The 23,602-nt window shown below is 39.2% G+C and overlaps 1 protein-coding gene across 2 annotated transcripts; it reads right to left on the bottom strand.

Moving 5' to 3' along the window:
* Positions 1–3,660: 3,660 nt before the first annotated feature.
* Positions 3,661–20,364, bottom strand: LOC119191349. Of its 2 annotated transcripts, XR_005113429.1 has the most exons (8): positions 20,248–20,364; positions 14,039–14,209; positions 13,236–13,359; positions 12,269–12,353; positions 6,920–7,063; positions 6,120–6,290; positions 5,322–5,445; positions 3,661–4,430 (listed from the first exon to the last, which is right to left on the bottom strand). XR_005113429.1 is itself a non-coding variant. In XM_037445248.1 (5 exons), the coding sequence occupies exons 1-4, from the start codon at positions 8,118–8,120 to the stop codon at positions 5,340–5,342; spliced, it is 465 nt and encodes a 154-aa protein (XP_037301145.1). In that variant the 5' UTR covers positions 8,121–8,173; the 3' UTR covers positions 3,661–4,430; positions 5,322–5,339. The 2 variants fall into 2 exon arrangements, 1 of the variants encoding a protein (XP_037301145.1); XM_037445248.1 differs by lacking the exons at positions 12,269–12,353; positions 13,236–13,359; positions 14,039–14,209; positions 20,248–20,364 and adding an exon at positions 8,077–8,173.
* Positions 20,365–23,602: the final 3,238 nt, after the last annotated feature.

A 23,602-nucleotide genomic window follows, 5' to 3' on the forward strand; every position in this document is an offset into this window, starting at 1 on the left:
TTCAAAGTCCGCGTTGTGTTACTGCTGTTAATAGACAATCGTGTTGCCAACAATCCAAGCGCTCTGCTAAAAGTTGTAAATAATTTAGGAAGGTACTCACAGCCTATCAAACATGGGGTGCATTAAATGTTTCCAGAACTGTGTCCCGTCCCTTGCGGCGATCGGGCTCGAAGGACCAAACTCCATGTCATTGGCGACCGTTTCATACACGGGGAAGGCTTGGGCTGCAGTGTGTCCCACGACGCTGAAACACAGTACATATATTTCGCTATGGTATGAATGTCATTAGAATTCTACGAGGAATGCTTGGATATCTTGATAAATATGCAAGCCAACGGTTCGCTAGTCATCAGCAGCAATATACACTATGATAGTTTCCTATGTTTGATTTACTTTATACATTATAAAAATAAATTATTCTGTGAATTAGCATCAAACTTTGTTGAAAAATAAAGCAGTTTTTTATATTTGAAATATTGTGAGCAAAAGTAGGGGGCGTGGTGGGGTTATCGCGCTGTCTTTTCTCACTCACGCAACGTTATAGCCGATGGGACTGGGTGACGTCACATTTCAATATTACTGTAATTTGACAGCTTCCCTTTCCAACAAATTTGAAAGCCTTCTAACTTATTTATTATTGCGTGGATTTTGAAAATTCTTTTCCGATAGAATTTGGATGAAATACTTCTTTGATAATTTATTTTAAAAAAAGTCAACTTTCTTATTGCATACACGCGTTTGCTACAATCTTTCCTTTCTTTAGACTTTTATCTTCATCACATACATATAATAGAATAACCGAACCCAGTGTGTCTGTATTGAAAGTATACTAATAATGAAATGGGGCGACTAAAGAATGAGTAATATAATAATTTAGTAATATTTTAATTATTTTGCCTGTCTGTTCTCTGTTAGTTTGCACGCCATTCCAAAACTCCTAAACGGAATTTTATTTATTCATTTGGTAGGGACGTCAAGGCAAACGTAGCGTGGAAAGCCATCTGGCTAGATGGTGGGACGACTTGCACAAGAGGGCCGGCATACACACTTAACTGTGTGAATAGGGCCGCAACAAATGTCCCTCGTGTATGGGTGTGTATTCCGTTTGGAGAGCGAGCGCACAATAATTGACTCGTGGAAAGCGGAATGCAGGGGGGTCAGGCCAGGGCCTGGACCCAGCATTGGGACGGTATATAATACGTGGAGGAGAAAGGTAACCAATTTCTTTCTGATTCGATTATCCCTAATCGATACTCACATTACAACTAGAGCTGCGACACCGAGATCCCTCACAGACCACATTCTGATACTTCAGTTAACCTGCGGTGAATGATGCTGTTCCCTGTCCACTCTCCCTTTTTATACAATACGAACCTTATAAGTATGCAAATTGGATTCAAATTATCTAATTATTATTTATAACATGTCATCAATGAAAAGATGTAGATTATTAACAGTTAATGTTATCGGAAAAGTCGAAGTCTATCGGCATTTCTTTCTGAATTTACTATGATACTCCTGCATTGAGGCTGGTGGTAGAATATACTTTAAACCCGCCCGGATAGCGACCACAACATAAAGTGTTATAACCCGCCATAGAGGGCCACGTAAGTGTTGCGTTCCAGGATCAGACTGTGTATATCCAGTTCCAACAGGCCGGCATAATTGTGTCGACGGTCGAGGTGTAATATCTCTCGTCAGTCGACGTTCTATTGGACCCACTCCACTTACCATCAAGTACAGTGGCGTCACTTTGCGATGCCCGTTAAAAAGAAGACTCGGCAGTTCGTTTTTCTGGTCGAATTTCGGCCACGGCAGCCAATTTTAACGGGATCAGCCACGCAGAAGATATTATAGTGCCAAGTCTGTGCCCAATACAGATGCTATCTCTTTTCCTTAACTCTCATCGTCCTATGAGACGGCAATTTTATGACCCGAGACAGATTAGGTGGGGAATTAAGTGCTGTATGAATTATTCTCTTCTAGCCGAATTTCTGCCACGGTGGCCAGTCTCAACTAATCATTAATTTAACTTTAGTGCCTTCCATAATACAAACAAATGGAAAATTATTAAGTATTTTAGGAACCTACATACATACATAAACCAACCTACATGGAGCGGCGGAAATAAAGTGGCTTACACTCACAAAAAATATAAATCCGGCACTGCGATGCTGATCCTGGCTTACAGGAGTTGTACCACTACAACACCGGTATGAGGACGGGAAGGTCTGCCTCCGTCGACCATCGCCCATAAACACGAATCATTTCCCCCGAGGCAGTTCTTGTGCGCGAGGTCTCCACACCGAATGCACGCCCATGCACGGAAGGACATTTATCGTGACCCTAGGCACACAGTCAAATGTGTATACCTCATGGATGTAAGTACACATTGAGGCCTATGATGGATTATGAAAGAAATAACTTAGGATTGTAAAACGATTAGTGGATTTATGAACAGTAAAGACTAGACAACGACAAAAGAGAAGTATACAATTTCTAAATTTAAAGCCGCATACTGCCAGTATTAGCTCACATTGGTTGTTATTGTTTGGTTTATACTCTTTGCTACTATACAGTTTCAACAGCCTATGAGGGACTCGCGAACATTTCCCTTCCTTTTTCGCTCCGCCTAGGGATTGCAATCCGGCCTCATTTTCAATCCGGCCACCTCACACACGACAATCATACACACCAGCGCGGTTATTTTGACAAAAAATGCAAACACCGGACCCGGTCACCGGATCCGGTATATTGGTGTCGGATCCGGTATTTGTATATTGATGCCGGATCCGCCGGATTACCGGATCCGACTTTCCGGATTGCAATCCCTAGCTCCGCCCATCCTAAGATGGTCCCTTCTCCTTCCTCAACTTTTCTTTCCAATTTTCCTCCAAGACCCTGCAGTCGCTAAGGCGAGAGATTCTAGTATCCCATTCGATGGGATTTGAGCGGCTCATTTTGACATTGCGTTACTAAATGAAACTACATACTCGTCTTCACCTTTGCTGACATTGTGCCAAAAATCATCCATTAATAACTAATATTTCCACCAAAACTCCTGGTTTTATTTTTTATTTTTTGGTCAGTTTGTAGTTTAATGCGAATATGGTGTGTGTGAGTGTATTTCTGACTATAAGTGTAATGTTATTGCTGCGAATAATTCTCTAAGAGTAATAGCAGTGGCATTAGGGCGCGTAAAATTAAAAATAGTTTTTATTGATATTTACGTTCGAGAGTTACATGTTAGCAGAAATAAAGACGAGTATGTGGTTACATTTATTAACGCACTTGTTGACCCGACAGACGTTGTCCCGGCTTAACTGTGAATTTGCAACGCGCATTCTGTCAATCGCTGACAGTTATTTCAGACAATTGACTGTTAAATTAATATTTTCGTTAAGTTTTCTTAAATTTTCTAATATTCCGCGCAATTTTTTGATTTTTTTCTTTCATAAGAACCTTCCTTCCTTCCTGACAATAACAAACACAAAAAAAAAATAGTGAAATTGGTCCAGCCGTTCACGCGTGATGGCGTGACCAAGGGAAATAGGGATTCATTTTTATATACATAGATAAAGAAAAACAAGTATTTCGAAGCGTTTATTTATTATACACAGGAACATCAACAGTTTACACATACAATTAATATTAGTTCAGTTTTCTTAGTATTGTATTGTTCTTATGTGCTTACCAAATAAAGATGTACCAACATTCACAAAATATACACTTATTACAAACAGACTGTCATAATAGTATGACACTAGAAATTAGCGCTTATTTAATCAAGGTAATATGGTTAACAAATTTAAACATTAATATAAAATATTAAAAAAAAAACAACATATAACCAATTCCAAGAACCTGGATATCATATCTTAAACCCACCAAATACCATTTTAATAACATCAATTCCAACATACCATAAATATTATTAATAACAAAATACTTGGTCCACATCGGCTATGGTTTGAGAGAAAAACAATGTCAGCATTTTATTTTTGCATATTTTTAAGGAATCGGAGAATATGTCAAGATCAGATAATTTAGTGCACATCATACTATAACTATCGCATGTCCGGTTAAACGGTGAATGGAGCCCTTGATTCGATCTATATGGAGGGCCCTGATGAATTTTGTTTAGTGGGTGTCTGGGAAAATTGTAAGGAACAATTATATTGATTTGTTCCAGTAAATTGCATTCATAAGCTCCACTAAACAGTTTGTGCGTTTTGGAATTTTTAATTTGTTCAGCTACATTCGTGGGCTGACTGTACCAATAAAACACACAAAGACTAGACACACACATATATTACAATAATTGTACTTGATATCAATACGTTACATAATACTGTTAAACGCCGCGCCGAGCCGCGCCGCAGAAGGGTCGATAAGAGGATGATCTCGGCCTATCACGCTCTGGACTGCTTCTGAAATATAACACATAGTAACGTATTGTACAATTCTGTGGTCGATCTAAAGCTGGAGCGTACGGTCAGCCACAAACCTATCTGAATGAATTTGAAAATTCGAACAAAAAATCAATATAATTTTCACAAATTTTACTAAAACAAACTTTGAAGGGTTTATTTGAGATAAAGAAATAAGAATGTTTCTATTGAATTAATGCGTATAAGTGTTTTGAATTAATGGATTTGTTGAGCTACTTTTGTGGCTAACTGTACAACAAATTGTCATGCGCGTGTAGGCTGGAATTCCCTAAACGCCCTCATAACCTCTCACTACCCATGCAGTAAGATACAAACACAACATCACACATATGCAACCAGAGCACCCACTTTCCCCAAGTGTATTCCATGATGTGCTAGGGGCGAGCCTATCGCCATATCGGGCACAAATTCCAGACTCCGGACGGATACTGAGCAGAAAAACAAAACATATCACTTTGCCTGAATCGGGATTCGAACCCAGAACCTCAGAGCGCTGCCGTGCATTCAGTAAACAGTAGGTACGACTACACTATAGGCATAATAATCAGGAAAATGTAATACTAGGTTGATGGTTTGGGCATTTGTAGGGGATGGATGATAGGAGAGTGACAAAGAGGACATATAAGGCGAATAAGGCGAATGTGGATGGAAGAGCCGGTAGGGGTCAACAGCACCGAACTCTCGAATGTCAGATGTCATTGTTCGTGAAGTCCAGGTCAAGTACCCTGAACGGGCGGGAATGCATGAAAAGATTGATAGAGTGGAGGAAGAGAGAGAAGTATGCCAAAATCGCACGAGGTAGCAATCTATAGTCTCTGCCTACCCCTATTTAGAGGCGAGATATCATGTATGTATATACGTAATAGTTACCTGTTTATATTGGCTGAATTAATCAACTTCCTCATCCTCCGCTGGAGGTGAGACTAATAAACTCCCGTCAAATGTCGGCCGTAGTATTTCGTTATTTGGGATTTGCGATAATTGTTCAATCCACCTACAATTAATTAAATATATTGGTAAAAATGTGGTTACCTTATATATCTCCCCTTCTTCCTCTCACCAGAGGGAATTCTGGTGCCCTTGGCCTCCACAGCGAATGCACGCCTATACACCAGGGGACATCCGCCGCGGCCTTAGGCACCCAGTTAAGTGTGTATGCCTCATGGTTGCCAATTGGAGCCTATGAGGGCTCACGAACAATTCCTGGCCTTCCCCTCTCCTTAAATCCAAAAAGGGTTCCTTTTTTTTCCCCCACAATTCCTATCCCCAGATATCGCCTCCCAACTTTCCTTCAGGGCCCTTCAGCCGCTAAGCCTGGGGATTCCAGTATTCTATACGCAGGTTTCCTCCTGTGTTGACTGCGGGGTTGATACTCAAAAAATAGTGTGTCATCAATCCACACTATTTAGACCCCATTCGCTCACCATCAGGTTCAATGGGGACTTAAATTAAATAAAATGAGTGAAGTGTTTCATATAACTAGACGAGCATGCCGTTCGCCTGATGGTAAGCGATACGACCGCCCATAAACAGTAAAAACACCACCACCAACCACCTTGAATTACAGTATTGTTTGGTATTCCACTGCGCTCGCCATTCTGAGACATGAGATGTCTTATAATGTCCATTTATCTTTCGTCATTAATTAAATATAATAAATATACTTACTGACTATTACGTATATCGGAATTTCTTCCTAAATCATTGTTCCGCACATCATGAACATGATATTGATGTCTTTTGAAGCGGCTTCCACTAGCTAGATCCGTAGTTTTTTTTTCGGTTACCCGGTTCCATTTCTTTGTGTTTAGTGGAAAACAGTCTGCATCGTTCAGGATTCTGGAATTAAAATAGAATATAAGTATACATGCTTACACTAAAGACTTGTGTGTCAGGCTGACAAATTGTAAAAAGAACATTATCACCCTAAAACCTCATTCAGACCTTAACCGTGTAGAGTAGAGAGAAGTTTATTAACTAAACATGAAAAAGTTGTCTATCAAGTATAAATTATAACCCGGCTAAATAGATAAGTCAAACGATTGACCTATTATCCATAGAACTGCCATTTTTAATTTGTTCATGTTTTACTACATAAATAATTTTTAACTAATGTATAAAAATATACCTCAGAATTTCATTAGTTAACAGGTTTTAACTGGAAACATCTGGATTTTATCGCTCGGTATCGTATGCGAGAGCCCGACTGGGTAGATACCACCGCATGTCTATTTCCGCCGCACAGCAACATTGTGCAAGCAGTGTTCGGTTCCGGTTTGAAGGACATTCTGGTGTAACTACCCGACATTATGAGACCTAACATCTAATGTTTAAGGTTGACGTGGAAGTCCACACAGCGCTTTGTAATTCAAAGTCCGCGTTGTGTTACTGCTGTTAATAGACAATCGTGTTGCCAACAATCCAAGCGCTCTGCTAAAAAGTTGTAAATAATTTAGGAAGGTACTCACAGCCTATCAAACATGGGGTGCATTAAATGTTTCCAGAACTGTGTCCCGTCCCTTGCGGCGATCGGGCTCGAAGGACCAAACTCCATGTCATTGGCGACCGTTTCATACACGGGGAAGGCTTGGGCTGCAGTGTGTCCCACGACGCTGAAACACAGTACATATATTTCGCTATGGTATGAATGTCATTAGAATTCTACGAGGAATGCTTGGATATCTTGATAAATATGCAAGCCAACGGTTCGCTAGTCATCAACAGCAATATACACTATGATAGTTTCCTATGTTTGATTTACTTTATACATTATAAAAATAAATTATTCTGTGAATTAGCATCAAACTTTGTTGAAAAATAAAGCAGTTTTTTATATTTGAAATATTGTGAGCAAAAGTAGGGGGCGTGGTGGGGTTATCGCGCTGTCTTTTCTCACTCACGCAACGTTATAGCCGATGGGACTGGGTGACGTCACATTTCAATATTACTGTAATTTGACAGCTTCCCTTTCCAACAAATTTGAAAGCCTTCTAACTTATTTATTATTGCGTGGATTTTGAAAATTCTTTTCCGATAGAATTTGGATGAAATACTTCTTTGATAATTTATTTAAAAAAAAGTCAACTTTCTTATTGCATACACGCGTTTGCTACAATCTTTCCTTTCTTTAGACTTTTATCTTCATCACATACATATAATAGAATAACCGAACCCAGTGTGTCTGTATTGAAAGTATACTAATAATGAAATGGGGCGACTAAAGAATGAGTAATATAATAATTTAGTAATATTTTAATTATTTTGCCTGTCTGTTCTCTGTTAGTTTGCACGCCATTCCAAAACTCCTAAACGGAATTTTATTTATTCATTTGGTAGGGACGTCAAGGCAAACGTAGCGTGGAAAGCCATCTGGCTAGATGGTGGGACGACTTGCACAAGAGGGCCGGCATACACACTTAACTGTGTGAATAGGGCCGCAACAAATGTCCCTCGTGTATGGGTGTGTATTCCGTTTGGAGAGCGAGCGCACAATAATTGACTCGTGGAAAGCGGAATGCAGGGGGTCAGGCCAGGGCCTGGACCCAGCATTGGGACGGTATATAATACGTGGAGGAGAAAGGTAACCAATTTCTTTCTGATTCGATTATCCCTAATCGATACTCACATTACAACTAGAGCTGCGACACCGAGATCCCTCACAGACCACATTCTGATACTTCAGTTAACCTGCGGTGAATGATGCTGTTCCCTGTCCACTCTCCTTTTTATACAATACGAACCTTATAAGTATGCAAATTGGATTCAAATTATCTAATTATTATTTATAACATGTCATCAATGAAAAGATGTAGATTATTAACAGTTAATGTTATCGGAAAAGTCGAAGTCTATCGGCATTTCTTTCTGAATTTACTATGATACTCCTGCATTGAGGCTGGTGGTAGAATATACTTTAAACCCGCCCGGATAGCGACCACAACATAAAGTGTTATAACCCGCCATAGAGGGCCACGTAAGTGTTGCGTTCCAGGATCAGACTGTGTATATCCAGTTCCAACAGGCCGGCATAATTGTGTCGACGGTCGAGGTGTAATATCTCTCGTCAGTCGACGTTCTATTGGACCCACTCCACTTACCATCAAGTACAGTGGCGTCACTTTGCGATGCCCGTTAAAAAGAAGACTCGGCAGTTCGTTTTTCTGGTCGAATTTCGGCCACGGCAGCCAATTTTAACGGGATCAGCCACGCAGAAGATATTATAGTGCCAAGTCTGTGCCCAATACAGATGCTATCTCTTTTCCTTAACTCTCATCGTCCTATGAGACGGCAATTTTATGACCCGAGACAGATTAGGTGGGGAATTAAGTGCTGTATGAATTATTCTCTTCTAGCCGAATTTCTGCCACGGTGGCCAGTCTCAACTAATCATTAATTTAACTTTAGTGCCTTCCATAATACAAACAAATGGAAAATTATTAAGTATTTTAGGAACCTACATACATACATAAACCAACCTACATGGAGCGGCGGAAATAAAGTGGCTTACACTCACAAAAAATATAAATCCGGCACTGCGATGCTGATCCTGGCTTACAGGAGTTGTACCACTACAACACCGGTATGAGGACGGGAAGGTCTGCCTCCGTCGACCATCGCCCATAAACACGAATCATTTCCCCCGAGGCAGTTCTTGTGCGCGAGGTCTCCACACCGAATGCACGCCCATGCACGGAAGGACATTTATCGTGACCCTAGGCACACAGTCAAATGTGTATACCTCATGGATGTAAGTACACATTGAGGCCTATGATGGATTATGAAAGAAATAACTTAGGATTGTAAAACGATTAGTGGATTTATGAACAGTAAAGACTAGACAACGACAAAAGAGAAGTATACAATTTCTAAATTTAAAGCCGCATACTGCCAGTATTAGCTCACATTGGTTGTTATTGTTTGGTTTATACTCTTTGCTACTATACAGTTTCAACAGCCTATGAGGGACTCGCGAACATTTCCCTTCCTTTTTCGCTCCGCCTAGGGATTGCAATCCGGCCTCATTTTCAATCCGGCCACCTCACACACGACAATCATACACACCAGCGCGGTTATTTTGACAAAAAATGCAAACACCGGACCCGGTCACCGGATCCGGTATATTGGTGTCGGATCCGGTATTTGTATATTGATGCCGGATCCGCCGGATTACCGGATCCGACTTTCCGGATTGCAATCCCTAGCTCCGCCCATCCTAAGATGGTCCCTTCTCCTTCCTCAACTTTTTCTTTCCAATTTTCCTCCAAGACCCTGCAGTCGCTAAGGCGAGAGATTCTAGTATCCCATTCGATGGGATTTGAGCGGCTCATTTTGACATTGCGTTACTAAATGAAACTACATACTCGTCTTCACCTTTGCTGACATTGTGCCAAAAATCATCCATTAATAACTAATATTTCCACCAAAACTCCTGGTTTTATTTTTTGGTTTTTTGGTCAGTTTGTAGTTTAATGCGAATATGGTGTGTGTAAGTGTATTTCTGACTATAAGTGTAATGTTGTCGCTGGGAAGAATTCTCTTAGAGTAGTAGTAGTGGCATTAGGGCGCGTAAAATTTAAATTAGTTTTTATTGATATTTACGTTCGAAAGTTATATGTTAGCAGAAATAAAGACGAGTATGTGGTTACATTTATTAACGCACTTGTTGACCCGACAGACGTTGTCTCGTCTTAACTATGAATTTGCAACGCGCATCTGTCAATCGGTGACAGTTATTTCAAACAATTGACAGTTATATAAAATTTATATTATCGTTAAGTTTTCTTAAATTATCTAATATTCCGCCTAATTTTTTGTTTTTTTTTTTTTCATAAGAACCTTCTCCTGGCAACAACAAACACAAAAAAATGATTGTGAAATCGGTGCAGCCGTTCACGCGTGATGGCGTGACCAAGGGAATTAGGGATTCATTTTTATATATAGATATGAAAATGATCCCGTTTACTGCCCACTGCTCTTCACAGACCTTCTCCACTACTGACAGGGTTAAGGTCTCTGTCCACTACCCTGGCCTAGTGCAGGCAGACTTCACGTACCTTTTAATCTTACGGATATCTCCGATATGTTGATTATCATTACCCTTAAACTAAGGATAATTGAAAATGCTCAAGTAAATTCGCAGTCCGAGGTGTGTTCCTTGGCTTTTGAACCTGTGGACGTTCGTATCGGCATTCCGTTCCATTCTCAACTAGGCTATCGTAAAATTTTATGTAAATATGGATATTACAAACATATTAATATGTCTCGTTCTCATTACCCAGCAAAGGGAGCACTTTGGATCAGAAATGTTATATCCAATTTTTTTAAATTGTTTGGTTGATTCTTTCCTAACCGAATTTCGACCATGTCGGCAAATCACAACGGAGATCAGCCACGCAGGATATATTATAGTGCACAAGTGTGTGCAATACACAAGCACTGTCTGTTCCTTCACTCTCACAATCCGACATGACCGGAGAGAGATCAGGCGCAGGACCAACGGCTTTACGTGCTTTCCGAGGCACGGGAGTCCCACACCGCCAACTTTCTGCCTCCGAGCTGTACTGTGCAATTTTAAGATGGAAAACCCAGTCATAATTATTTTGGCCCGACCCAGAATTCGAACCCAGGATCTCAGCGTAATATTCGTATTCGTACCGTGTACAATAACAACGACGCCGCTACACTCCTTTATATAAAAAAAAAGAAAAAAAAAAAACACCGACTTGATAACCTCCTCTTTTTTTTTGTCAGTTAAAAATATTCTCTACTACATATTTGGGAATAAGCCTCCACTTACCCTGGAGATGAGAAGTAAGTGTGATATGTACAGTCAGCCACAGAAGTAGTTGAACAAATAGAAGATTTCAAATCGCCTTTTACCTTTTGTCTTTTTTACAAGGTTTACTTTATTTTATACCAGTTGACCCGACAGACGTTGTCCCGTCTTAACTATGAATTTGCAGCGACCATTCTGTCGATCGCTGACAGTAATTTCAAACAATTGACAGTTATATAAAATTAGTATTTTCGTTAAGTTTTCTTAAACTTTCTAATTTTCCGCGCAATTTTTTGAATTTTTTTTCCATAAGAACCTTCACCTGACAATAACAAACACAAAAAAAAATAATGAAATCGGTCCAGCCGTTCACGCGTGATGGCGTGACCAAGGGAAATAGGGATTCATTTTTATATACATAGATAAAGAAAAACAAGTATTTCGAAGCGTTTATTTATTATACACAGGAACATCAACAGTTTACACATACAATTAATATTAGTTCAGTTTTCTTAGTAAAGTATTGTTCTTATGTGCTTACCAAATCAAGATGTACCAACATTCACAAATACACTTATTACGAACAGACTGTCATAATAGTATGACACTGGAAATTAGCGCTTATTTAATGAAGGTAATATGGTTAAGAAATTTAAACATTAATATAAAATATTAAAAAAAAACAACATATAACCAATTCCAAGAACCTGGATATCATATTTTAAACCCACCAAATACCATTTTAATAACATCAATTTTAACATATCATAAATATTATTAATAACAAAATCTATACTTGGTCCACATCGGCTATGGTTTGAGAGAAAAACAATGTCAGCATTTTATTTTTGCATATTTTTAAGGAATCGGAGAATATATCAAGATCCGATAATTTAGTGCACATCATACTATAACTATCGCATGTCCGGTTAAACGGTGAATGGAGCCCTTGATTCGATCTATATGGAGGGCCCTGATGAATTTCACAAAGACTAGACACACACATATATTACAATAATTGTACTTGATATCAATACGTTACATAATACTGTTAAACGCCGCGCCGAGCCGCGCCGCAGAAGGGTAGATAAGAGGATGATCTCGGCCTATCACGCTCTGGACTGCTTCTGAAATATAACACATAGTAACGTATTGTACAATTCTGTGGTCGATCTAAAGCTGGAGCGTACGGTCAGCCACAAACCTATCTGAATGAATTTGAAAATTCGAACAAAAATCAATATAATATTCACAAATTTTACTAAAACAAACTTTGAAGGGTTTATTTGAGATAAAGAAATAAGAATGTTTCTATTGAATTAATGCGTATAAGTGTTTTGAATTAATGGATTTGTTGAGCTACTTTTGTGGCTGACTGAACAACAAATTGTCATGCGCGTGTAGGCTGGAATTCCCTAAACGCCCTCATAACCTCTCACTACCCATGCAGTAAGATACAAACACAACATCACACATATGCAACCAGAGCACCCACTTTCCCCCTAATGTATTCCATGATGTGCTAGGGGCGAGCCTATCGCCATATCGGGCACAAATTCCAGACTCCGGACTAATACTGAGCAGAAAAACAAAACATATCACTTTGCCTGAATCGGGATTCGAACCCAGAACCTCAGAGCGCTGCCGTGCATTCAGTAAACAGTAGGTACGACTACACTATAGGCATAATAATCAGGAAAATGTAATACTAGGTTGATGGTTTGGGCATTTGTAGAGGATGGATGATAGGAGAGTGACAAAGAGGACAAATAAGGCGAATGTGGATGGAAGAGCCGGTAGGGGTCAACAGCATCGAACTCTCGAATGTCAGATGTCATTGTTCGTGAAGTCCAGGTCAAGTACCCTGAACGGGCGGGAATGCATGAAAAGATTGATAGAGTGGAGGAAGAGAGAGAAGTATGCCAAAATCGCACGAGGTAGCAATCTATAGTCTCTGCCTACCCCTATTTAGAGGCGAGATATCATGTATGTATATACGTAATAGTTACCTGTTTATATTGGCTGAATTAATCAACTTCCTCATCCTCCGCTGGAGGTGAGACTAATAAACTACCGTCAAATGTCGGCCGTAGTATATCGTTATTTGGGATTTGCGATAATTGTCCAATCCACCTACAATTAATTAAATATATTGGTAAAAAATGTGGTTACATTATATATCTCCCCCTTCTTCCTCTCACCAGAGGGAATTCTGGTGCCCTTGGCCTCCACAGCGAATGCACGCCTATACACCAGGGGACATCCGCCGCGGCCTTAGGCACCCAGTTAAGTGTGTATGCCTCATGGTTGCCAATTGGAGCCTATGAGGGCTCACGAACAATTCCTGGCCTTCCCCTCTCCTTAAATCCAAAAAGGGTTCCTTTCTTTTCCCCCACAATTCCTATCCCCAGATATCGCCTCCCAACTTTCCTTCAGGGCCCTTCAGCCGCTAAGCCTGGGGATTCCAGTATTCTATACGCAGGTTTCCTTCTGTGTTGACTGCGGGGTTGATACTCAAAAAAAAATAGTGTGTCATCAGTCCACACTATTTAGACCCCATTCGCTCACCATCAGGTTCAATGGGGACTTAAATTAAATAAAGCGAGTGAAGTGTTTCATATAACTAGACGAGCATGCCGTTCGCCTGATGGTAAGCGATACGACCGCCCATAAACAGTAAAAACACCACCACCAACCACCTTGAATTACAGTATTGTTTGGTATTCCACTGCGCTCACCATTCTGAGACATGAGATGTCGTATAATGTCCAGTCGTCTTTCGTCATTAATTAAATATAATAAATATACTTACTGACTATTAGGTATATCGGAATTTGTTCCTAAATCATTATTCCGCACGTCATTAACAAAATATTGATGTCTTTTGAAGCGGCTTCCACTAGCTAGATCCGTAGTTTTTTTTTCGGTTACCGGGTTCCATTTCTTTGTGTTTAGTGGAAAACAGTCTGCATCGTTCAGGATTCTGGAATTAAAATAGAATATAAGTACACATGCTTACACTAAAGACTTGTGTGTCAGGCTGACAAATTGTAAAAAGAACATTATCACCCTAAAACCTCATTCAGACCTTAACCGTGTAGAGTAGAGAGAAGTTTATTAACTAAACGTGAAAAGATCTGATCTCTACCGGACTAATCTATCTGTACTACCCACGAGGCATTCTTGCGCGCTCGGTGTTCATACCGATTGCACGCCCATTCACGGGGGGACCCGGGACATATTTTGTCGCGGCTCTAGGCACACAGTTTAGTGCGTATACCTCATGACAGATAGACAGCTGAAGTAAAGTTGTATCTCAATATTAGCCAATCACAGCGCTCCTTCGCATACGCACTGCGACTATCATGCCGAAAGCACAAACATTATCACAGCATTACTCTACTCACAAAGGTTAATTAGATAATGTTTATGAATATGGACATAATATACTCGCTACTAAATTGATATACTAGCGTTGTTCGTGCTAGTTTTAGGCGACACTACAAGATATAATAAGATGCATAAGCAATGATAATATGTTTGTCAATATTTTTGTTGAAGTGAAATGTGAAAGCTTTCGCGTTTTCTGTTTTTTTTTTGGTTAGCTAACTGATGCTCGCGTAAACTGAAGCAAATGAACCGCTTTGAACAATCAAATAAATCTTATATTAGTCTCCACATGACTACGAAGGCTGCAGTCTTCGAAACGTCAGAAGAAAATAATATAAAACCGCGATAAATCCTAAAAAAAGTTTTATTACTTCTTTTAGTTAAGTAATTCGATTATTATTAACAACCAATGCAAAAACACATTTTAAATTAATATCTAAATGTATGTCATTGAAAATTGTCGTTAATGGTAATGTAACATTTAATTGATAAGTTAACTTCGTGGGCATGAGCTAGTGGTAAACGGAAACAATATTGTATATCATAGAATTATCTAAACGGACATAAGTCACTATTGATAAAAGGTTACATGTGGGAAATCCCCAGCGGTATAATTTCTGTGCGCATAAGTTTGCAGTGATTTTCAAACCTCATTAATAGTTTACAATGTTAATATAAATTGGGTTCGGTGTTTAAATGTTTTTACTAATTCATAAAATATTAAACAAATAAATACCATTAGAAAAAAAAATCTGCTGTTGTTACTGGACACATATTTGAAAAATAAAATAAGATGTATTAAATTTATCCCTAAAAAGATAATGTCAAAGTTTGATAAATAATTTTGAATTTCTAGCGCCCGTTAGTTCATTTATACATATTTTTGTTTACTATATAATAATAATATCAGCCCCATATTATATACTGTCCCACTACTGCACAAGCCGTTTCTACTACTAAGAGGGATTAGGATTTAGTCCACCACGCTCGCCTAGGGCGAATAGGTAGAATTTACACAACTTCAAAATTCTTAAAACTTCCCAGATGCGCAGGTTTTCTCACGATGTTTTCCTTCACCGTTAAAGCGAGCGATAATTCACGAAGAATACACTTATCTTTAGAAAGGTAACCTGCAGACATCCGCATCGGCAGTCCGTTCTAATCCCTAATATATCCTATAACTAGGTCATCGCTTATAATGTACTAATGGTAGGTATTTTTATGTTGGTAGTTGGTACTATTATGTAGACTTTATTATGTTGGTAGTATGTTCATATTTCAAGAGCGATATCGTAGAGTTTAACGGTCCCCAGACAGAGGTCGAGACTCGACCTTCAGACCGCGCCACTGAGTATTCCTCGTAACTAATAACTATTATCGATTACAAAAGGAAAATATCGCCAGAAACCCTGTCTGTTAAAAGCATTCTGAAGGTTGGAAAAGCCGTGAATCTTTTGGAAAAAATAAGTTCTGTTGAAGTACTTTACTGGTAGGTCTCGTGCGAAGGGCCGACTGGTTTTTTATTTTGAGTGGGTTTCCTTACAGTCTACCTCGGGAAAAACCTGCGGGATATTCCTTGGGGGAAGAAAGAGGAAAGGGATAGGAACTTTCTAGGATGGGCATGGAAAAAAGGAGAGGCAATTTCCACGAGCCCTTATACACCTCAATATGTATTTCCACGCGGTTTACATTTAACTGAGTGACTAGATCCGCGACGAATGTACCGCCACGCATTACCTCATATAGAATCTAAAATAGAAAAACCGGCCAAGTACAAGTCGCACTTGCGCACCGAGGGTTCCGTACAAACGTGTAGGTATATAAGTAAACGTTCACCCATCACGACAATCGAGTCATAGTTATGGTATTTTTATCGCAAAATGAAATCCATAACATTACAATATGGAATGCTGGAGGAGCATAAATTAAAGACAAAGGTCTAAAAAAATTAGGTTTTCGGAATTTTACCTTTATACATATGTTATATAAAACATTGCTTCATGCCAAATTTCAAGATTCTAGGTCGACTGGAAGTACCCTTTAGGTTTTGATTCCCTTGCGAGTAGTTGCGAGTTTGAAAATATGCGGCTTAAATTGCTGCTTCTTTTGATTGCGTTGACGTAGAAGTTTGTTTTTGTTACAGCTTAAAGGTATTATAGACCTGAGTATTTGATATGAATTTCAATTGAATACCTCTACGCGTTCATGAGAAGAGGGGTAGTAACTTTAAAATTATTAAAAATATTTTTATTTATATGATGTAACTAAAAATTTACGGGTTTTGCAATTTTTCCTTTATCTGTACTGTAAGACGTTGCTTCGTACCAAATTTCAAGATTCTGAGTTCACAGTACCCTGTAGGTTTTGATTCCCTTGCGAGTTTCGAAAATTTGCGACACAAGCGGCCGTATCTTTTGATTGCGTTGACTTAGAATTTTGATTTTTTCACAGCTCCAAGGGACAGTAGACCTGAGTATTTCATATAAATTTCAGCTTGATACCTCAACGCGTTCCTGAGAAAAAGGGTCTTGACAGACGGACGGACAACAAAGTGATCCTATAAGGGTTCCATTTTTCCTATTGAAGTATGGAACTCTAAAAATTGAAATAAAACTATTTAACGGATTTTACTATGTTTGATTGGTCACAAAGTATGGAAAGACTTCAAAGGTCGCTAGAAAATTAGAATACAAAAAACCGTGATCAAATCTGTAAAATCGTTTTATATCAATGTTTAACATTCGCGTAAACATACGAAATGATTACAGAAAGACTGATTTAATTCTGTAAAAATTATCTTCAAGTTATTTATTATCTTTGAATTTTGGTAGGTGTGTCAAGAAACGAGATAATAGGCGCAATACGCACACGTGACGTCATCGGTATATGATAAATGAGAAAGAATGAGATGGAGCGATATTTCTACCCGCGCCTATACTTACACATTGCAATATTCGAAATATGAATGACTGGTTCATTTCTTAACCAATTATAACGCAGTTTTAGCTTCTTTTCGGTACTATTCGCTGATACATATAAAATAATGTACTAAATAACATATAAGTACCCTATTAAAGTTAAAGATCTTATTACACTGGACGTGTGGTCAACGTCTTCGCCTCGCTGTGGATTCGCTCGCAAACCACTAGTATGATAAGAGCTTTAACCCTACCTGGTAACGGATGATACACTCACTTATGATCTGTAACCGGTCTTATCAGGGTAATTTGATTGAAGGTTCATTGACATTTGATCTTTGATTCGACATAGATTTTGATATAATGTTTTATTTATTTAATACTGGTGACAAGTCTTTCATACACGAAACTTAGCCTGCGTAGGTACTACCGCCATTCCACCACGGTATGCCCTGCCTGTCGTAAGAGGCGACTAATAGGGGCCAGGATGGGGGTCTTCGGCGGGCAGTAGGGGGCAGTCCACCCTAGTGCGTTTTTGTAACTTTACACACCTCGTGTGACCCCCGGATGAACGGCTGTCTGCAGGTGTTATGCTGCCGTTGACGCCGAGAGCTTCCTTCGGTGCGCTGGGGCTTCTGACCGACTTACTGGATAGCCACCATATTTATGACTTTTGTAGCTACCTGAGGAATTTGGTGTACAGCGGGCGATATACGTACAAGCTTCAAACTCACGGTTTTAAAGAACGCGTACTTATCCGGCTTGACGTCGACAGACTTGAAGGTACTGTTCATATTGTGATAAACAATAATGAAGGTATAATAAAGTTTATGTAAATGAATTTATATAAACTTAAAAAAAAGCGGCGATAGCCTAGTTGGGTGTGGAACGGACTGCCGAGACAAATGTCCGCAGGTTCAAATCCCAAGGGCACACACCTCAAACTTTTCTAAAAAAAAAAAAACTCGTGTGTATTTTTTGTGAAATTATCGTTCGCTTTAACGGTGAAGGAAAACATCGTGAGGAACCCTGCACATCTGAGAAGTTCTCTACAGAAATTTCGAAGGTGTGTGAAGTCTACCAATCCGCCCTAGGCCAGCATGGTGGACTAAGGCCTAATCCCTCTCAGTAGTAGAGAAGGCCCGTGCTCAGCAGTGGGCAAGTATATAATACAGGGCTGATATTATTATTATTATATGTAAAAGAATGGTTAACCAAAGCGTTTATCAGTAGCGAAGAGTGAAATTTGCGGAAAGGTAACCCGACACAACGTATAGTTACTAATAATAAATACAGTCCGTAAATCGTTGTAATGATAATGACATTTACATAAATAAAAATGAATCACCGAAATGTTTGTACGCGCATAACTTCCAAACGAGTGCACCAATTTGGATAAATCTTTCTTTTATGTGTTCTTTATTATCAGGAGAAGGAGGTTTGTAGGTCTCTCATATGTGAGATTCCGCCTGGGTAGGTACCAATGCAATGTCTATTTGTGCCGCCAAGCAGCAGTGTGTTGTTCCGGTTTGAAGGACATTGTAGCTAGTGTAACTACTGGACATAAGACTTAACATCTCATGTCTCAGGATGGCGAGCGCAGTGGAATACCAAACAATACTTTGTAATTCAAGGTGTTGGTGTTTCTACTGTTTATGGGCGGTCGTATCGCTTACCATCAGGCTACCGGCAAGCTCGTCTCGTCATTCAAAGCAATAAAAAAAGAGAAAGTTTTTATGTAAAAATACATTAAATAAATTATAGTAAATATTTAAAAATGTCAGAGAAGTGAGTGTGCGAATGAGACAGAACAAAAAATACGGTGGTATGAAAGTTCGCCGGGTCAGTTAGTTTTACATAAATTACGAAAGGGAAGCCGGGAGGAATCGGATTATACGGACCCTTTTGCGGACGTTCCGTTTATCACATATTAATTTATTCGCAGTCAGGCAAGAGCGTCGCTAGCCGATGCCCCAAGTTGATATGGGAATGAGAAAAAAGGAATTGTAGGTAAAGTCGAGAGCATATGTTACTGCCCCATTCCCTCTCTTCTGCTTTAACAATAACATAGAGTAGAGCGTAATTGAGCGTACGGAATATAAGAATAGAATTGGTGAATTCATTCGAGTTTTGACGTACGGGAATGATCGATCAAGCAAGTCAGACTTAGGAATTTGGTTGCTTTATATTTGGCAACTTTTAGAATCTCTAGCATATTCGTAATTATTTACGAATGCCTGAGCCTGTACGAAGAACTCTTGAAATTGGTTACACTTATTATAAGTACAGAGTGCAGTGTGTGCGCAGCACACGAGCGCAGTGTGTTAGAGGGCGCCAGACCCCTTCAAAGAGACATTCGTCGCGACACCTGCGCTCTCAAACAACCTGCCCCGTAATAAGGCCGGCGAGCGGCTTCTTTACTTTACACAATAACATATTATCAAATTTATTAAAGATTACATGGTCTCCTAGGGGCCGCGAAGGAATTGATTGCACACGGGCGACACATGAGCTAGAGCCGCCTCTGTGAGGGATTGTTCTATCATATGATGTTTGGACAATGTGGGCAATCCCGTGCTCAAGATAAACCATTTATCACTAGACAACATAAATAAATGACAGAAATACATGTTCATTATCTACATTGCTATGTCTACTGAATGAATAATGCCCAGATTGAATGGTTAAAAAAAAATAATCAAATTCCACGCACCCAATAAAGATGAACCACACAAAACACTTTGTTAAAACATTTTTCACACACAACTTTATGTTTTTTTTATAACACGTGCGCGCGCGCCGCCGCTTCACACTGAACTGACCGAGTGATAAGAAGGTGAATATTATATTGTCTATATTGATACGAGGTTCCGGTATATATGCACTCGAATGGATGCTAGCAAATAGTGAAAAACCCGCTAGTTCCAAGTATTCTGTGGTCAGATGATCATGATCGCTATGATCCTAGCGAAAAACAAACACGCACGCCATTATCTCATAAGAGGTAGGCAGAGGTGCAACCAAGGCATCCACTTCACCATGTGTGTTATGTCCATATGATAGAGGGCTAGCTTATCTAGCTAGCTTAGCTAGCTGATACTGAGCAGACAAACCTAATATCACTTTGCCCTCCAGGGATTCGAACCCGGCATCTTAGCGGCACAGGCAGTATATAACTGAGGCAAACATTCTATCAACCAAACTTTTTATCTCTACACATAAACAAACATTTCAATTTAAAGGTTATTTTTGTATTGCTTTGAATAAAGAGACGAGCTTGCCGTTCGTCTGATGGTAAGCTGTATGACCGCATATAAACAGTAGAAACACCATCCAACACATTATATTACAAGAGTATTGTTTGGTATTCCACTGCGCTCGCCATCCTGAGACATGAGATGTTAAGTCTCATTATGTCCAGTAGTTACACTGGCTACAATGTCCTTCAAATTATATTTAAAAATAAAATATTTATTACTATTAATTTCAACAAATCCTTTAACAGTCAGACTTTACTTACGCTGACTACCCTCCGGCCACGAGTAGCTACACAACACAATGAACGTGTCCAAAATTAGTAACACTGAAGTACCTAGCGATGTTTGATAGCAAATTCTCCCATTAACATATTGCGCAAGAATTTTCATGCGGTTACACCAGCTGTAATACTTCAATAGTTCTAAGTGTATACCCTATTTTATTTTATTTTAATAAAATTAAGACGCAAAACAAATTACAATCAAAATTAAAGCTAATTATAAAATATACAAGCATAAAAACTAAATTGTATTCCGAAACATTGCGCCCTAATACTAGTTAATTACTTAAAGTGCGGACTAAAATAAATTAAGACTATTAAGTACTGTGTATAGTTAAAAAAATTGAAACTTGAAAGTAGTATATGTGTAATTTAAAAATATATGACTAACTATTGCGGGTAAATATTAATTGTTTTAGACTTCTTGAGAATGATTAAAATCTGCCATTCATAATGTCAAGGTGTTTGTGTTTTTTGCCAAGTCATTGTACGAACGACACATACGAACCATCGGATTATGGAATGAGATGTTATTCCTATAAACTTGCAATGAGAAAACGTTTGGATTACGTATTCTGAATGAAGTGTTAAAATTTATTAAAGCCAGTAATTCGGGAGCGTCAATATGTGAGTGTATAATTCTCTAAAGGTATATTACTTCCATGTAATTTCATCTTAATGTAAGGTTTTGTACTTTAAATTTAGTTAAGCGTTCATTGTAGGAAGAGAGAACACGCCCTAAGCCCTTACGGAAGCACAGAACCTTTAGCAACTTTTCCTGAACACTTTCAATGCGGTCATTATGGACAGAATAGAAGGGAGACCAAATAACGGATCCGTATTCAAGTACTGATCTGACCAGACTGTTGTATAACAGTATTACACTAAATCCAGATGACTCATTCTCTCCCAGTGGCCGTCCTGTGCCGAGGTTCGTAAACCGTTTGTGGGTTCCCCTTAGCACTGAGGGGAAGTATCAGATATCAACAACATTGCTCCCAAACTGATGCTTCACCATGCAGAACTCTGTACACTTTGCGGTGTGATCAACTCAGGCAGGTTATTCAGAACCATCCGCCCTGTGGAAGGGGTCGCATGGTCGTAAGGCACGGTGACCACAACATAACCGCTCAGTTGCGAATGCTGGCCGGTAGTCATAAGGCACTTTCCCCGTGAAAACAAGTAATTTAAAGCAATGCCCTATCGTATTGTCGAGTCTGAATTTTTAACCTTGCGGCGTTTATTAACGCTTGCTGAACAATACTGACTTGCAGGATTAAGTCGGTTACTTCTGTCGACGGTGCCGCAGTAGCTGGAACACATTGCACAAGAAAAATCATAGGCGGCAGCACAGGAACATTAAAAAAAGTTGCTTTCATATCTTTACACATCTGACGCAACAGACAGGCGACGTGCCAGGACTTTTAAGCATCAACAATTATAGATATCATTTCGAAAGGAGGCGAAAAAAAACTTTAAGCGCCACACGCTGGAACACAGCGACTCCACGTCTGCAGGTCCAAAACCAGCCCTGGTCCAAAAAAAAATTCACGTCGAATTGATAACCTCCTCCTTTTTTAAAGTTGGTTAATAAAATTAATACAAAAGTATGCACCGCCGAGTGCAACCAATTCCTAGGCGCCCTCTAAGAGACGCGCGGTCAAAATAGAATAGGTCCGCCTGGGTAGGCACCACCGTAATATCTATTTGTGTCGCCAAGCAGCAGTGTGTAGTCACTGTTATGTTCCGATTTGAAGGATATTGTAGCCAGTGTAACTACTGGACATAATAAGACTTAACACCTCATGTCTCAGGATGGTGAGCGCAAAGGCATACCAAATAATACTTTGTAATTCAAGATGGTGGATGATGTTTCTACAGTTTATTAGGCGTTAGTATCGCTTACCATCAGACGAACGGCAAGCACGTTTCGTCATTCAAAGCATAAAAAAAATATACTCACATATCGGGAAGCCATATATATGTACACGGCGTCAGAGCAACCTACCCAAATCTTTCAATGAAATCGTTGCTTGCATTTAAAAGAACGTACCGTACGATAATCGATATTCTGTGTGTAATATCTGGAGTGCAATCTAAAATCATTGAAAAATATTTGGATGGTTTAGGGTTCTGTACCTCGAAATGAAAAAACGGAACTCTTAGAGAAGCACTTTGTTGTCAGTCCGCCCGTCTGTCAAGACCCTTTTTCTTAGGAACGCGTGGAGGTTTTAAGCTGAAATTTATATAAAATACTCAGGTCTACTGTCCCTTGAAGCTTTGAAAACATCAAGCCAACGTAATCAAAATTATTATATAGCCATTTATGCTACAAATTTCCGTAAATTTCCGCATATTCAAAACCTGATCAACAAAAATGTGGTACGAAGCAACGTCTTACAGCACAGATTAAGGAAAAATTTCGAAAAGCGTAATTTTTAATTACGTCATATAATAAAAATAACTTTAAAGTTACTACTCCTTTAATGAACGCGTAGAGGTATTAAATTGAAATTAATATCGAATACCC

The sequence above is a fragment of the Manduca sexta genome, unplaced genomic scaffold, assembly GCF_014839805.1.
Source record: "Manduca sexta isolate Smith_Timp_Sample1 unplaced genomic scaffold, JHU_Msex_v1.0 HiC_scaffold_1385, whole genome shotgun sequence".
NCBI lineage: Eukaryota > Metazoa > Arthropoda > Insecta > Lepidoptera > Sphingidae > Manduca > Manduca sexta.